This window comes from Pituophis catenifer, unplaced genomic scaffold (genome assembly GCF_029215685.1).
Source record: "Pituophis catenifer annectens isolate HBS135680 unplaced genomic scaffold, rPitCat1.0.hap2 SCAF_2, whole genome shotgun sequence".
Classification (NCBI taxonomy): domain Eukaryota; kingdom Metazoa; phylum Chordata; class Lepidosauria; order Squamata; family Colubridae; genus Pituophis; species Pituophis catenifer.
In genome coordinates this window covers 83,638,929-83,657,395 of record NW_027256882.1, presented here as the reverse complement: position 1 = coordinate 83,657,395, position 18,467 = coordinate 83,638,929, and the positions used below count along the sequence as shown (strand labels likewise).

Genomic DNA, 18,467 nt, shown 5'->3' with positions numbered 1-18,467 from the left:
CCCTGGTTGTTAATTTTAATCTGAGATGCGGTTCCACGTTCAATAGTCTGTTCCTTTTTTTTTGACTTAATGTCCACAAATGCAGAAAAAGCAACTTCACATAAATATGAAGTTGGAAAAGGCAAGATGTATTTCAGGACTTTTTCTGTTAAAACTGGATACACATGTTGCATTTGTAACCAGAATGATGTTAAAGTACACTCCTTATGTTTATTTCTCAAGAATCCGTCCGAAGCTAACTCCAACAATTGCTCTTCTTCCGCATGCGACAAACCTTCTGGCATGAATGTTGTGTTAATGTTGAACGGATATCTTATCCATTCAATATTTTTGTTTAAATCAGGGAAATAGTTTTTCAAGCCAACTTGCAAACTCTCCAAATGCTGTATTATGCATTTCAGAGTATCAGCCTCAATTTTAGTAGCCGAACTTGTTATAAACTCATGAAGAGAGGGAAACAAGTGTACTTCTCCATTACCAACTCTCTTTTGCCATAAATTTAGTTTTGCGATGGTAGAGTTCACTTTATCTTGAACATGAAACAATGAAATTTCTTTGCCTTGTAACGATGGGTGCAACGCGTACCCCCACCAAACTCTTCCCATACCCCTGGGGGTACGCGTACCACACTTTGGGAAACACTGTTCTAAGCCATGCAGAGTCACTTAAATGGTGAAATGGGCAACATATAAATTTAATAAAGAATAATTCCCAGGAGGGAGGTTGCACATTTCAGAAGAGCAAGAGATAATACAGTTTTTAGACAGCTTGTGTGGGAGAAAGAGAATGAAGATAGCTCCTCCCAAATAGTTCCTAGAGTATAGGTTTATGGTGAAAGTAGTCTGCTTTAGTTTGGCAAGATTTCTGTCTGTAGGTGAGGAACAATAAAGGAAACTGCTTAAAAGAATCTCAATGTGTCTCTTGGTTTTTGGTGCCTGACAGATCATAACTGAAATGAGCATCAGAGGGTGGTTGATGCTTCACTGGCATTGCCACCAGTCTGGTGTGTTTTCTCCATAGAGACAACATTGGCAAAGGACCCAGCTGAGTTTCTAACTGAGATGAGCCAGGAAGAGGGATTTTTTTGAGGGGAAGGAAGATGGCACAAATTATAAACTCCTGTCTATGGAACTCTTTTCCTAGAGAGGTTCTCCTCTCCTCATTTGATGAAATTTGTATAAGCATTTTAGTCATTTTTCTTGCTATTAAAAAAAAGTTATTCCTTTTGGATTTTTATTGGACTGCCTTGTCCAATAAAATATTTTATTTGTGGCCTATTCTTGAGAGCTGTGACAGGAAGGCAACTATAAGTATCTTACGTGAATTGCTGTCTGGGGACTCTACTGCCAATATTCTTCTGCTCTGCTTTTATATTCATAAATAAGTCAAAGATTGCAAAACAGAAGTTTGCACGGCTTTCTCCTATAGAAATAACCAGAAATCCTGGTTTCGGGGACTTGCCATTGCATACGGTAGGTAGCAGGGGCTAAGGAAGAGTAGTTTTCCTTCCAGGTCTTGGTAGGAATCCTGAGTATTTTCTTGCTTTTTGTTCACTACAATCCTGCATGTTAATAAAATAATAATAAATAAGTGCAGCTCTTGTCACTACAATCCTACAGTCCTGCCCAGCAATAAATTAATAAAGTTTATTATAACAGATCAACTTCTCAGGTTGTGTTGCAGAAATCTTGGTACGTGAGTGAAAGGAAATAACTCCCCATGAGTACAGTTTCGGCACATTTTAAAACAAGGAAGAGGGCATCTGTGTATTTCAAAGCAGTTGTGCCCATATACTGGTTTTCTTCTTGCATGTCAATACAGGCTTCAAATTATTTATAGATGGGAATTGTTTTAGCCTTTTCTTGTCCTTCTCAAATCTGTTGTTTACACCCTCTTTCTGATCCCTTCAAGCTCTCCCTTGTGTTGATAGGATGCATTTTGTGATCCCAGCGGGGTTAGTAATTATTTTCCGTGTCTGCGCTCTCATAGGATCAAGTGATTTTGGCCCTGTCTGAGCCCAACCAGTTTCTCTAGAGAAATAATTACCCAGCCCAATGCAAATAAGCAAAGCCTCAACTGGAAATAAATGACACAGCTAAAGAAAACAACACTGGGATGTGGGCTGGGGAGGACATTGGGCTTTTAAAATAAACTCCTTTGAAAGCAGAGAGAAGAAACTCAAGGGGAGGATTTGCAAAGAGATTAAGAAGGCTGCATGAGAGAAGCTGATGACAGAAGAATTGAAGAGTGCATTCAGCATGTTGCATACAACCTGTTAGTCGTGGGTTCAAACATCTGATAATTTATTTAACCACACAAAACTCAGAATTGGGCTGTTTTCATATCTCTGAGGTGCAGACCATTTTAATTTAGATTTACTAGCTCATGCACACTTTTTTTCCTAACCTAGCCTGATGGCACTTGATGGAGTTCGATGGAATCAGATAGTCTTCAATTTATGACCACAATTAAGCCTAAAATTGTTGTTGCTAAGTGAGACATTTGTTAAGTGAGTTTTGCCCCATTTTATGATCTTTCTTGTCACAGTTGTTAAGTGAATCACTCTTCTTCTTGTGCCGTATCCATCATCGGATCATGTTGGTGACTCACTGCAATTATAAAATTGGTAACACAGTTGTTAAGTGAATCTGGCTTCCCCATTGACTTTGTTTGTCAGAAGGTCTCAAAAAGTGATCACATGACCTCAGGATACTGCAACTGTCATAAACGTGAACCAGTTTCCAAGCATCCAAATTTTGATCATGTGACCATGGGGATGATGCAATGGTCATAAGTGTGAAAAACGGTCAAGTCACTTTTTTCAGTACCATTGTAACTTTGAATAGTCACTAAGTCAGTAGTTGTAACTTGAGGAACACCTATAGTAGGGGTTTAAATAGTGTGATTATATTTGCTTTTTAAAACCCAAACAAAAGTCCTGGTTTATATGTCACGCATGGAATGGGAAGATGCATAAAATGCCGTCTTTTTCTGCCTCTTCTGATTCTTGGTAAAAGGGAATCCCTCCTCCATAGGTGGTGGTACACCAGCCAGGGCAGATTAGTCATCACTTATTTGGTAGAACTAATCAATGGCCATAGTAACATAGTCATTATCTCCTGACAGTCATTTGGCTGTTCAACCATGATTCCCAAAATTCCTCACCATTATCCCACCTAGTGGCTGCTGGTGCGAGTTGAGGTTCAATAACATTGGAGAATCACAGATTCCTCCATTCCTCCTGTTGTAATCCTCACATTCTGATTAGAGCCGTGGTGGCACAGTGATTTAGAATGCAGTACTGCAGGGCTAACTCACTGCTCACTTCAGGAGTTTGATTCTGAGCGGCTCAAAGTTGACTCAACCTTCCATCCTTCCAAGGTCGGTAAAATGAGGACCCAGATTGTTGGGTGCAATATGCTGACTCTGTAAACCGCTTAGAGAGGGCTGTAAAAGCACTGTGAAGCGGTATATAAGTCTAAGCGCTATTGCAATTACATTATCTTCTATTGTGTAGACAAATGAGCAGATTCCCTTTGCTATTGCCCATTTTTTGTTTTTGCTTTTTGTCAGTTGTGGCTGGCTTTTAAGAGAAGGGGAGCGTTGAAGAGGTTACCAGTTCTCATAACTGAGAACTGGAACCCAATTACTATCTTAGTTAAGTGATTGGTTAACTATGTTCCATATAAGAGGATTCTGATCTTTGTAAGTATAGCTACATTATGACATTTGAACAGTTGCTGTACCAAATGCTAGATTGCAGTTAATATCTTGACTGCTTGTTCCTTTATGGCTGATGGTTGATTCTAAAGAGTCTAAAAGAAGTTGTCCATCAATTTGATATCTTTATTGCCAATTACAACGCTGGTTGTTGTATCTATGCTCATAATTTTGGTATTCTTTCTATTTAATTTTAGTTCTATTTTTTTCTGAGCTCCTTGACTTTTATTACTAGAGTTTGCAGATCCATTCCATTTTTGGTTAGAAGTATCATCAGCATATTGCAGATTATTAATATTTCTTCCTCCAATGTAAAACCATACCCTTCCAGTCCAGTTTCCCTAGAGCCAATCTGCTTCATCTTGTTTTGTCCATACTGTTGCTTCCTGATCTGTATAAAAGTTTCTCACTAGGAGAACAAGATTTTCTTGGATTGCCATTTTCTAAGCACATTCCACAGCTTGATGCGATTGACACAATCAAAGGTCTTTCTATAATCAATCACGTACATAGTGACTTCTGTTTGGCCATTCTTTGGCTTTCTCAATTATCAATGTACATCAGCAATAATGTTTTTTGTTCCTCGGCATTTTCTTGAACATCTGGCAACTCTTTTTCCACATAAAATTCTAATCTGCATTGGATGATTCTAAGCATTATTTTGCCAACATGGGAATTAAGGATAATATATGATAGTTTGCACACTGTTAAGTCTCCTTTTTATGGGTATTGGAATGTAGGCTGATATCTTCCAATCCGTTGGCCCCTTATATCATTCTCCAGGTTTGCTGGTTTAGCTTGGTTTGAATCTTGACTGGTTCTTTTTCTATTGCTCACTCTACTTCAGTGGATATTCCATTGGTTCCTGTAGTCGTCCAACTTGGCAATGATTGGAGTGCTGATCTAAATTAATCTTCTAGTATTATCTCAGTTAAGTAGGGAGTATTTAAATTCACACTGAATTAGTAGTAGGTAGTTGAAAATTAGGTAGTTGAAAAATGAATCAATCAAATTATTTTAATCTCTGAAGTATAAAACAGATGTTGCACTCTTCTGGTCCCTTTATAAAAGCTCTCCAGCCAAATAATTTCATCATTCTTTGATAGTCTTGATGGTGCAGAGAGCAGACTAGTGTAAGAGCTATTCAAATGAATATATGGCACACACATTCTTCTTTCAAACTTTGTTATACTGTCCCCAGAGCTGATTGACTCCTTTTGCCTAACAGGAGGACTGACCCTAGTGCCGAATATAATATTTGTGTGAAAGATGCCACCAGTAGCCTCTCACCGACCAGTACGCTCCCATAGAGAGGGTCTTCTCAGGGTGCCGTCGGCCAAACAATGTCGACGGGCGGCCCCCAGGGGGAGAGCCTTCTCTGTGGGGGCACCTACCATCTGGAACGAGCTCCCCCCAGAGATACGGAGGATCCCGGATTTGCGCACTTTCCGCCGTGCCCTCAAAACATTTTTATTCCAGCAGGCTGGTCTGACCTAACCTCCCTTTTAAATTGTTTTAAATTTGTTTTAAAAATTGGGGTGTTTTAAATTTGTTCGTGGGCCAAAGTGTTTAATGTATTTTTAAATGGTTTTTTAAACGTTTGTATTATGTGTATTTTATCTCTTGGCTGTTCACCGCCCTGAGTCCTTCGGGGGTAGGGCGGTATATAAATTTAATAATAATAAAAAAGATTTGCCTGTTTTGGCATGTGACATAGATACCTTTACCTTTCCTGATTTTTGCTGTAGTGAATAGTGAGGATACTTCGAGAGTTTGATATCCCAGTTTGAAGAAAGGCTTCCTCAAACTAACCTGCTGCCTTTTTTTTTTTTTTGCTGTTTTAATAATGTACTGCCCCCTTAATATCCTAATTCTGATTTGACATCTGTGGAGCGGAGGGGGATGTGTGTGGTCTTAGGGGACTTGGCAGGGAAGCATGACATATCATTCCTTTTATTGGAAGACTGTCAAAACCATTCCAGATGTGTGGTGAAGAAGGACTGTTTTCCACCAAGAGGCAACATAATTGAGGAATTAATGGAGTGGACTCCACATAAAGGCATGCTAGTGGGAAAAAATCCAATGTTTTTGAGGGGTGGGAAGAGGCAGAATGTCTTATTGTTGCCTTCTACCCTAATCTGAATAATTATGTCCAGCCAAAATGCAACCAGGTGGAAAGGAAACCAAATGGAAGAGCAACAGTAGGACAATTCTCTTCTACTCTGTGCTTTGATCCTTGCAAACCTACATCTAAGAATGTATATGATGCCCAATGCAAAATACCCAATAGACTTTCTTGTGGACATGAGAAGTCAGTGTTCCTATTTACCTCTTTTTAGGAACAAATTTTAAAGTGCCTGCAGCATTGTGTGACCTGCTGTCATCATGGGCAATGCAGTTTTCCGAACAGAAGTGTTGAGTCTCAAGTAGAGATCTGCATTCTGCAAAGTTTAGGTATAACTCTTACCCCAGCACTTGACTATAATTTGCAGAGCTTTTGTGATGTTGGATATGCAAATTCTTCCACTGCAATGATTATCAGAACAGGAAGTGAGAAGGGTTTCTTTTCATCCATCTGCATCTCCTACTTTTTATGCCTGAAATAAATAATCAGTGTGACTCTGACAGTAGAGTCTCATGGGTCTGGAAATTATTCATGGTAGCTGTAGCTTGCCCATCAAACCCCTTATTTATAAAAACCTATTTTGTGGATCTTGACCCATGGCTGCCTTTTTTATCATACAGTTTTGGAGACCACTTTGCACACTTGGGATTTCTTCTGCATTTTATATTCCTTGTGTCTTCCTAGCATTGTGCCCTTCATAAAAAGGAGAAATAAAAAAAATGCCTGTGACAGACGGGAGCCTTCACCATTAACTCCTATGTATCTGATAGCTGAAAATGCAAATGATCTAGTAATGACAGTCAAGGAGCGTTGTGAAAAAAATGGGGCTAAGATGGAATATAAAGAAGACCACATTAATGGCAATAGGTAGAACAACCTACTTTAGAATTGACAATGAAGCTAAAGTAGTGGATAGTTTCTGTTTTTTAGGATCAGTCACGAACAGTAAAAAAACCAGCAGTCAGACTAGCATTTAGTAAGGCAGCCATGAATGCCTTGGAAAAGATATCCAAATAATATGATGTGTTTATCATATCATTTGTACCATTTATCATATGTGGCTACAAAGATCAGAATAAGGCAAAGCCATGGCCTTCCCTTTGTCACTCTATGGAAGCAAAAGTAGAAGAAGCAGAACAGGATGAATATTCACACTTTTGAACTTTGACATTGGAAAAGTCTCCTGAGAACACTGTGGACAATCAAAAAGAAAGCAAACAAAGGGATCATTGAGCAAATGAGCCCAGAGTTTTCCCTCATGACACAAAAAACCAAATTTAAATTATCCTGCTTCAGACACATTATGTAAAGATCTAGCTCTCTAAAAAAGTCCCTAATGTTGACAGAAGTGGAAGGAAAGAGAAGATAACAACTAGTTACAAGATGGATGGATTTGATTACAGTGACAATGAGTGCACTAAAGAATGAGGCTAAGGGCAGAAGATAGATACAGAAAATCTATCTATGTGGTTGCCAAAAGTTAACACTGGCTTGATGGCACATAGTCAGTCAGTCATATATAGTAGGACAGTAAGGCAATCTTGGCGTTGTACTTTAAGAGAACAAAACATACAAAATGCTACCACAGTCATGTCATGGTGAAGAAGGCAAGTCAGAAATGTCCAGCTCTCAATAATGGGGCAGTAAATGTTTTAATTTTAAAATAGAGTCATTAAATCCATTTGTATTTCCCTTAATTTCCCCGTTTCCTCTTCATGCACTCCCAAATTGTAGTAGTGGATTGATTTTTAAAAATTGTTTTGTTTATTAAATTTATTGGCCACCCATCTTACTACAGGGTAACTTGGAGGTAATCTTGAAGGGCTTTGGGACTGCAGATTGTCCATCCTATGTAGAGATTCAGAGCAGGCTTCTTCTAGAATAAGCTTTAAACTGGGCTGCAGTAGTTGAGTTTTTTTTCCAGGGTAGCAAGAAGGTGCACCAAATGATTAAATGCTGAGCCAAGATGATGAGGGTGAAATGAAGTCTGCCAGAGCCGAATCTGGTATGTGGGGAGCAGGCTGAGGTCAGGATTGGTTGTTTATCTCCTTCCAACTTATAATTGCTCAACAACTTCTCCCACATGTCATCCTATTTGCCTCCCTCCCTCCCTCCTTCCTTCTACTGCTATAATTTATGCAGAAAACTTGTAGGAAAGGGGAAAATGTTGCTTGGATTTAGAGAGGCAAAATGAAGCAGGGAAAGCAAGCTACTGAAACAAAGGCATTGCAAGGAAGGCACAATTTAGCAAGAACAGGTTAATGAAATAAAATTGTGTCTGAGAATTTGGCTGGAGGCGCAGAGCCTGGCAATGAATTTCAATAATTCCCGAGTCAGACCTGAGCAATCCTGTTAGGTATTGCGAAATATTCCGTAGTCAGATTCTTACAGCCAGTGCTGATTTAAAAGGTCAGAGATATATGGTCTGGTTTATCCTCCTGTGTACTAAGGGTCATAAATACACAATTATAGTTTGTATAATTCCAGCCCAGTCAGAGAAACAGCTGATGAATGCCTAGGAAGCCAACTGGAATGCTGCTTTCCAAGGATGCTTTCTGTATTGGCATGCCTGTTAACAGCTGGGAACTATTCAGCATGACAAGCACCTGACTCCAAGCTCACCATCTTCAGGGGCAAAAACAGATAGATTTCCTGCATGTGCCAAACAATTCCTTTGGGGATTTCTCCTCCTCAGGCTTGTATTTTCTCATCACTATACAGCAGAACAATTACGTTGTGCAATTGACATTAACCATCTGACTTGACAGAGGCCTCTTCTCACAAAGACTGTTTCCATCTTTAAAAAAAAAACCTTCATCATACAGTATTTCAGCATTACAACAGAGGAGATGTTAATGCAGTGAATTCCACAGTGATGATAGTAACATTCATGAGTATGTGTGATGTTTATATATTGTAATATCACATCCTCCTGACCTTGGTCAGTCATATTTAACAAGAGAAAGCTCAAATAAATTTCAATCTGCAAATATTTTTCTGTAACGAGTAGACTGTCGAGAAGAAAAATAAATACAGATGTATTCTTTTGCAGATATTGTATCTCTTCCTACGTTGAAGAACAACAGGCAACATGCTTCATCAATTTGGTGGTTTCTAAATGGGCTACATCTCATGATGAGCATTTTTTATTTATCACCATGTCAGCTGCTTTGAGCATTAGGCACATTGAAACTTCTCATTACCCAAAAGCATCATGGCCTTTCTGAATGAGGATGAGGAACACACCTGAAGAGCATTTGCCGGGCATCAGCTTTTTATAAAGGTTTTTGAAGGGTCCTTGGTGCTCTCTGAGCTTGGTTGTTAGGTTGCAGACATTTCAGGGGTGGGTTCTACTTACCTTTACTACTGGTTTGCAACGGGAGCTTCTGCGCATGCTCAGATCGTCCGTGATGATGTCTGGGAGAGTGGGCGGAGCCTCCCGCCGCTTTTACTACCGGTTCACAAGAACCAGACCGAACTGGGAGCAACCCACCACTGAGCAATTTCATTACCAAACTAGGTAATTTCATCTGATTACTAGTGATTATTAGTAATGATTTTGTCTAGTTTGGGGTATGAAAATTGGCAAGCAAACAACAAAACTCAGAGAGCACCAAGGACTCATTTCAACTCTGAACTACAAATACTCTCCTTTATTGGTAAAAAGGGGTTTTAGTCAGTATTTCTAGTTTCTCTTTTTATAAAACCCTGTGTGCTCTTCTTTCATCTTTCTCCCCACATTTCTTTTCCTGACTTTCCCCCACAGTGTTCCAAGACCTCAAATCTACTCCAGCTTTCAGCAGCCACAGATAAGACTCATTCTGCAACTGTCAGGGAGTTCTCCTTTGTCACACAATTGACTGCTTTATAGAGCATTCATCCTTTAGCCTTTTTATCAGCCTTAAAGAATCCTTCTGTCTTCACTCCCAGATAATGGCAACTCCTTCCAGCCTTTCAGACGGAGGACCCAGCTTTCCTAGCAAGAAAAATGTCTTGGGAGGCTGTCAGAGTATAAAAAAAAGATGGCCCCTCCTAAGCATAGGTGTTAATTTTCCAGGTTTAAACCCCATCCTTTTTACTAGCCATATTGCTGCTGAGACAAGGCGGATGTAACAAATACTATCTTTCTAGCCATCCCCTTCTTGTTCCTAACCAAAGTAGAAAACTGAACCAAGATTGTTTATGCTGTATCCAATTTCCCTGACATGAAGCCATCTGCTTCTTGACAAATTCAGTATATATCAAGAGTGGAAACTTTTGTAGCAATTGATTTAGAGAAATCCTCCTTTATAATTCCTCTCCCCTGGCCCCCCACTTCTGTCCCTGAAACTTGTGAAGTTTGTGAAATTGAAAAAGATTAATTTTGTCATCTCGCAATACTTTCTTAGGTCTTACTCAGAGGATGTTAGAACACCATTTCCAGGCCCTACACCCTCCCTGAAACTAGAGTTCTTGGAGTTCTGTTACAACTGAGTTGGAGTTCTCTTACAACGAAGCTCAGAGAACACCAAGGACTTCACAGTTCTTGGAGTTTATGCCAAGTATGAAAATTCTCAGATTTTGTGGTTCTTAGTTTCAGAAGTGTGTGCTTTTTTTAAACTAAGAAAGATGTTTAGTGAGTAAGAATAACACATTACAAGATTATATTGCTTTTTAAAAAATACATTTTTTTTAAAAAAAAATGGGATTTAGCAGATTTTCTGAGATACTAGTTGAATCTATTACTGTTGTCTGGCATGAACTGATTTATATAAGAAATGTATTTGTCATTTGACTTGCACTAGAAAATTAACAATACGGCCTCTCTTCATTTTATAACACAAAAAATTAGCAAAAATTATATGCATGTGTGTATATCTTTCTATGCAAAACAGGACCACAAGAAAAGGTTATAATTTGGGTAGTTTCTATTGAGCATTCCAGTCTCCAGCCCTGCCCTTCTCTATTCCAGTTCTTTTCCCACCTACTTTTTATTCTTTCCAACCCAAAAGAATGTTGGAAAAAATATGTAAAGGGGCTCAGGACTGCCTGCCCATCTGTGGGTCAACATGGTAATGCTAAAACAACAACAACTAAGCAGAATAGGATTAAATTTGATGTAGCTGGAGAAGTCAATAAAAGATAGGCTAAGCTTGAAAAATCAGCCATATCTGGCAACGTGGCTATGGAGAAAAAAAATCCAGAAAGAAAATTCCCTAATGCATCCTTACACAGAGCCAACTGCAAGCCAGATTGATTGATTAATTATGTGCCATAAAATCATTTTCAACTGCTAGCAACTACACATATAGATTTTTTCCATGATGACTCTATCCTTAATCTGTTCTTTCAAGTCTTCCAATGGTGCATTCATTGTTTATTTATTTATTTATTTATTTATTTATTTATTTATTTATTTATTTATTTATTTATTTATTTATTTATTTATTTATTTTATTGAATTTCTATACCTCCCTTCTCTCGAAGGACTCAGGGCGGTGTAGAGCCAGAAATAAAACCATAACAATATTAAAAATTAAAAGCAATTAAAACAATTAAATAAATTGGCCAAAAACTCTAATAAAACAACCCATTAAAATAGTTAGGCCAGCCCTGCTTGTTGGAATAATAATGTTTTTAGGGCGCGACGAAAGGTACGAAGGTCGGGAATCGTACGAATCTCTGGGGCAGCTCATTCCAGAGGGTAGGGGCCCCCACAGAGAATGCTCTCCCCCTGGGGGGTCATCAGCCGACATTGCCTAGCCGACGGCACCCTGAGGAGCCCCTCTCTGTGGGAGCGTACTGGTCGATGGGAGGCTACCGGTGGCAGAAGGCGGTCTCATAAATACCCAGGTCCCAAGCCATGGAGCGCTTTAAAGATAGCAACCAGCACCTTGAATCACACCTGGAAGACCACCGGGAGCCAGTGCAGTTCGCGCAGGAGCGGTGTTACATGGGAGCGTCGAGTCGCTCCCGTAATTACCCGCGCGGCTGCATTCTGGACTAGTTGGAAACTCCAGGTGCTCTTCAAGGGAAGCCCCATGTAGAGAGTGTTACAATAGTCCAGACGGACTATTGTTGCCACTATAGCGGAGTCCATCCACCTTGCTCCTTACGGTATTATCTGCAAGAGGAATAAGGGGACTAAAATAGTGGGCAGAACTGCAGATGGAAACCCGAGCCCTTGCTACATATGTATGATTGATGTACATATAGTGGGCGGGGCTTTGATGGCTGCCATTTTGGTCCACTTGGCTCCCTTTTTGCAGATGGTTCTGTGGAGCAGAGCAGAGGGCAGAAGTTCTTGAATGTGGCTGATTGCTCCATTCTAAGACTCTTCCCTCCCCTTTCCTGGCCTTGTGATCTGGAGGAAATTTCCCCTTTAGTGGTCCCCCCCCTTGCCTATTTTGTAGTTCTACAACCTTTGAGTTTTGGGACTTTGAGAGGGCTCCATAAAGATTCCTACTCACCTGAACTAGACAAAAATAGAGGGAACAATACAATTGCAGTTTAATAAAGTTCTAAAGTTTCTCATCCTGAGAAAATCACAATCACAATTTAAAGCAAAGAAGAGTAGAGAGATCCCTGAGTAAACTGAATATATATATTTAAAGATATACAGTCTTAGGTTGAGTAAGATTTTGGAGTACAACTAAGCATTTCTGCCAAAATCTTCATGGAAAAGAGGAGTTTTGTAAAGGCATTTAGGGAAAACAAGGAATGTCACAAGGAAGAGGGGGGCAATTTATTCTCCAAAGCACCTGAAGGCAGGACAAAAAGCAATGGATGGAAACTAATCAAGGAGAGAACCAACCTAGAACACAGGAGAAATTTCCTGACAGTTAGAAGAGTTATTCAGTAGAATGATTTGCCTCCAGAAACCATGGATGCTCCAACACTGGAAATTTTTAAGAACAGATTGGACAACAGTTTGAAATGGTAGAGGGCCATGATGGCGAACCTATGGCATGCGTACCACAGGTGGCATGGGGAGCCATATCTGTGGGCACGCAAGCGTTGCCCTAGCTCAGCTCCAGCACACATGCGTGCACCAGCCAGCTGATTTTTGGGCCTTCCTGGCCTACCGGATGTCAGGAAACAGGATATTTCTGGCCTCTGGAGGGTCTCCTTGGGGTGGGGAAGACCATTTTTGCCTTTGCCAGGCTCCAAGAAAGCCTCTGGAACTTGGGGAGGTGAAAAATGGGCCTACCAGGCCCACCAATAACCTTTTTGCCATCGCGTGCCAAAAGCGGGGGGAGGGCGGGGGTTGTGTGTGCATGTGGGTGGGGGGTTGGGGCATGGGGGGCATTGAATTATGGGTGTAGGCACATGTGCGCATGGTCCCCCTGCTCCCCCCTCTTTTGGCATGCGATGGCAAAAGGATTAGCCATCACTGGTATAGGGTTTCCTGCTTGAGCAGAAGGTTGGACTAGAAGACTTCCAAGATCCCTTCCAACTCTGTTATTTGGTTATATCTTCATATCAGCTTTTGCATTCAGTATAAATTCAGTAAACTAGTTCTTATCATTTGATTATGAGTCTGTTATTCAACTGCAATTGGCTACAGTCATATAGCACACCAAGCTATAACTATGGTTTACAAACTACAGTAGGTGGGCTTACAAAACACACTAAGCCAAAAATCAAGCAAAACACATTATGCCTTTGTCTGATCTGCAGACCTGCTAATTAGTCAGTAGGTTGCTTGCCATGTTGTGCAAACTCACCGCAAACCCCCTTCTATGGTTAATATATAAATCACTGAGCCATGTAAAGAAAGAAAATTGGGGGGAATTATACTATGATTCAATTGACTATGATAAGTGGTAGGGAGATAACATTGGTTTAAATGTTGCCTCCAAAGATCCTATAGAGTAACTTTTTGTGTCTTATCTAAATATTCAGCAACTGACCCATATACTATATTTGCAAAAAAAACCATGAGAAAATTCTGTTGGAAAGAATGAGACTTTAATTGCAGCAAATTCTCGGCCACTTGTTTTAACTCACTTGTTGCTACTCCCATTTGTTGAATTGTGCCAAGCAATGACTTACCCAAGCTATGTGGTACAGAGAACATCTTCTATTTCAACTTATTTGTTCTAACTTTTTTGTTTTGTCATTTTATTCCTGTCTCTTAGATCTCCTGGCCACTAACCGCTCAGTTCTGTTTCTTGGTCACCGGGGAAGTTTAGACTTTCGCTCCCTGTACCTAGATGAATACCGTGATCGCCTATTCATTGGAGGAAAGGACACCCTTTACTCGCTTCGGCTAGACCAAACCAATATGGATGTTAAGGAGGTAATGCTCTTAAGATGGATTGTTTACAGTCAGGTATTTGTAATAGTACTGATTATTTACATAGAAACAATTAAAATGGCTCCCCATAGACATTCTTCATGGTGGCTTCTGAAAGGAGAACAATCTATTGCTTCTCATAGAACATAACATGAGAGAAGCCAGAGACTATGGCTTATTTATGACCATCAAATGGCCTCAGTACTCAGCTGAGATTGGAACTAAAATTTCACTGTTCATGCTATAATTTAGGAATGTATTTATCATATGGTTTTATTAGTGATTAGCATCTAACTGACCTTGTCTGGACTCCAAGCTAAGCAGGATCAAGCTTGGGTAGTAACAATAGAACTTAAGACATATATACCGCTTCACAGTGCTTTACATCCCCCTCTAAGCAATTTACAGAGTCAGCCTATTGTCCCCAACAACCCGGGTCCTTATTTTACCGACCTCAGAAGGATGGAAGGCTGAGTCAATCTTGAGCCGATGAGACTCGAACTGCCAAACTGTAGTCAGCCGGCAGTCAGCAGAAATAGCCTGCAATACTGCATTCTAACCACTGCACCATCACAGTTTTAGTACCTGGTAAATGGAAAGCTACAATTGAAACCTAGACTGGGAAGGCTCCTCCATTCTCATCCCAAAAGATGAGATGTTATTTCCCTATTGTTGCCAAGAAAACTACATGGACACGTCTGTGAGATCATCAGGGATCAAGCTCAGCAAAGTCAAAGGAAACTTCAGTTTGAATAATCTTGTAAGAATCTGACTAGTTGGAGACCTACTGTGGAGAAAAAGATGACCTTTAGGCAGTAGGGATAAATAGGGCTAAGGTAGAAGAGAAGAAGACTTCAAATCCTAGGTTTTAGGCAGAAGGACTGGATGCCTGCCCTTTTCCAGGGAAAGAGTGGCAGTCCACAGCTTGCAGATTACCAGTTCAGCCCACCGTGGGTACTCCAGCTGCTTCTCCATGACCACAGTAGCAAATAGGAGAGAACTCATTGGATTCCCTGCTCTGTAAAAAATTGGAAGTTGGAAAAATTGGAAATTGGAAAAAAAACAGCCATCTGTGTCATTAATGGGAACTTTTTTGCAAATTGTTGAGATACTAAGAGTTTGCTTTTATACTTTTGTTTATTAATCTTAGTTCTATATTTCCCTCTTGCTGGCCAGTTTAAATATTATTGGGAAAACTTGCCATAAAATGTATACTTAACATTAGTCTTCCACATGGTAATAGTCAAGTGCCTCTACAAGCACATTGAGTTGTGTTTGTTTTTATATTTTTATTAAAGAAATGTTTAACATGATAAAAACAATATAAATTTTAGAAAAGAAATAATGAATAGATAAGAAAGAAAATTAAAAAAAGAATGCAGAAAATAATGAAAAAGCAAACATTACAAAAAATGGCTCCCAGTCTTCTTAGCAGTTATTATAGATGCTTTTATAATTTGTCCTCTCTCTCTAAATTTATAGCATAATTTCCTGCTTAACAAAGTCTACCCTTTCTAATCAAAAGTTAATTTCCCTCTTCTTTTGCAAAAAGTCCATAAGGGGTTTCCAATCATGAAAGATGATTATTTGTCTTTTCCTAATCAAACAGGTCAATTTTGTCTTCCATTTTAATTCTGTTATTTTTAGCAATCATTCCTCCATTGTGGATATTTCAGAGTCTTGCATATTGACTTTTATTTGTCTCTGTGTGTGGTTTTAAATGTGCTCATTGAGTGTTGCTCTAGCATGACCAAGCACTTTTCAGTAGTTTTAGATCAGGATATTAAATCATCCCTAGAGGAGATTTTCTTCCATAGAAGTCGACACTTGAGATGGACAGAAGGAGCTCTGCAAAGTCAGACTTAAGTTCTGGTAGAGTTAAGAGCAGAGCGAACTTTATTAAATAGAAGCCAGAAATGTGACACCAGATTGGATAGATGGATGAGGGTTTTGCAAAACATACAGCCCTAAAGAGATTATATTGCAATTAAAATAATTGAAAGCATGGGAAACTGAGACACAATCAGGTTTTGAGTAATTTATAGAAGTTTACAAAAGGATTTCTGCTATACATGTTAAATGAGTAAATCAACTGCTAGGTCAACCTTAGTATAAATTGAGATAGGAAATGAGATCTGACGGGTTAGGAATTTTTAGTACAAGTACTATGCAAACTTCTTAATGGTAATTGTTCTGTTTCTTTATTCATTAATTCTGTGAGATAGGCCATTAACACTTTCATAAGCCTATAAAGAAAAAAATCAAGACTATCTAGAGGGAATCTGGCCAATGGGAAATTAAATCCAGAATTTTTTGCTCTTTTGGTCCAGCCAACATTGTTTTCTCTAAATCATGCATGTTGAAGAGAATTGCTTGATCCCATTTGTGCAAAGATGTATATTCAGTGGAAGCTATTTGCAAATGCATAAAGCTGCAACTTCAAGGTAAATTATGGACTGTGTCCCATTTGTTTTCCTACTCGCCGTTCAGACACTCCTCATTCTGGGTTATGATCACTCCTATTTGCACAGCTGAGTGTCAATCAAATCCCTCTGGAGCTGCATCCTCCTCACTTCCTGCTTCCTCCTCAGACTTTTTCACTCAGCCATTGCAATAGCATCGAGTGTCTGTTCTCTTGATTGCATTTCGTTCTTTATTTAGTTATTTCCTTCTGAATTGGCTAAATATTAGTTATTTATTGTTTAAAGGTGCTGCGCTTCTTTTGCCTTCGTTTGGAGAAGGTTGAAGCGCGTAGCGGCGGTTCGGGGCTCCGGCCGCCGCTTGCGGCTTGGCTTGGCTGGCGCTTTATTTCTAACGTTTTTCCCGCCGTTTGCAGCCATTGCCGCCATTTTGCTGCCAGTCACTTTGCGAGGCTCCGGTTTGCCTTAGTGGCCATTGGATCGAGCGGCTTGAGTCCCTGCCGGCTGGCATACTCATCAGCTGCCTTTGAATATTGTGACTGCCTTTTTGCTGCAGCTTCAGTCCGGCCGCAGGCGCTGTGTTTCGCCTGGCTTAGGACTTCTGGAAATTCCCCTCGCGGGCCGCCATTTTGAGCCCTGATCATCGGCTCCGTTTTTGGATCTCCGGGGCCATAGCGACCTGGGCTTTGGTTTCCAGGGTCGCTAGCTTGCTGGCAGGTGGGGACGCTGTCCTGATCGTACCTGCAATTAACAACGGCCTGCAGAGGGGTGCCTGAAAGTTCAGGGAAGTACACTTTGCTTAAATTAATTTACATTTTTATTTAAAAAAAAAAAAAAAAAAAAAAAAAAAAGGGGGCTGTTGCCTTGTTATATTGATAAACTGGTTGTGTTTGTACATATTTATTGCATTTATTACAATTAAAATATATATAAAAAAAAAAAAAATAATAATAATAATAATAATAATATAATAATAACAGAGCATATAGATATATATATTACAATTATATTGCTAATATTCAATCATATATATAGAATTGATAAGTTCTATTTACAATTAATTCATTCATTAATTATAATTCATTGGGGAGATTAATCATGGATGATAGGGAGGAAGGTGCCCTTTCCTCTGATATGGACAGGAGTCTCTCTCCCTCCCCAGTACCTTCCCCTAGGCAGCTCAGGGGGAAGAAATCTAAGGCTTCCAAGCAGACAAAGTCCTCCAAATCTGCCACAGCAGATAAAGATGCCCAAAGGAGGCATAAAGCACTAGAAAAGCAGTTTGCTAAGGCTAGGCAACGGGCCCAGGACCCTGGTCAAGGACCAATTCCTGAAGGCTTGAGCCATGAGGTGACCTGTGAGCCCTCGGCCTCTCATAATGTAGAATTGTTGGTCAGTGGTCTGAGGGAGGATGGCCCATCTACCTCTCAGGAGGCTCCAATGTCTGCGACTAATCAGTCAAGGGCCAGTGTTAGGTCCCGCTCCTCTAGTTTTGCAAGCCATTTTTCTCAAGCTTCTAGGCCAGGCCCTGAAGCTACTTTTACACCCACTGCAGCAGGCCTCCGCCCTGAAGCGGGCCCAGGGGTTCCTCAGCCTGTGGATTTTCAGTCCTTTTTTACTCAGGCCATGTCCCATATGTATCAAATGGGGTTGCAACAAGCCTCTGGTGCCTTCCCTGCTCCTACGTGCCCTACCACTTCGGCCTTTTCCATGCATCCCCCTGGTGCACAACATCAGCAGAGATCTGTTGACTGTAGCCTTGTGCCTGAATCAGCCCGGGAGGACGATTTCCTGGAAGATTTTGAGATGTCGGAGGATGAAGAAGAGATTCAGGACAAGCCGGCATTTCCAGGTCTATTTAAGCCTTCATTGTTTCGCTCTCTCCTACGCAAGGCGAAAGCTGCCACTAATATGGATTCCACAC

At 40.2% G+C, this 18,467-nt stretch overlaps 1 protein-coding gene across 1 annotated transcript in view; it reads left to right on the top strand.

Moving 5' to 3' along the window:
* SEMA3G (semaphorin 3G) overlaps positions 1 to 18,467 on the top strand; it is a 98,078-nt gene that overhangs the window by 26,112 nt on the left and 53,499 nt on the right. The window contains exon 2 of the mRNA XM_070937061.1: positions 13,966 to 14,126. Within this exon, the coding sequence (XP_070793162.1) occupies positions 13,966 to 14,126 (161 nt within the window). The remainder of the gene's footprint in view (positions 1 to 13,965; positions 14,127 to 18,467) is intronic.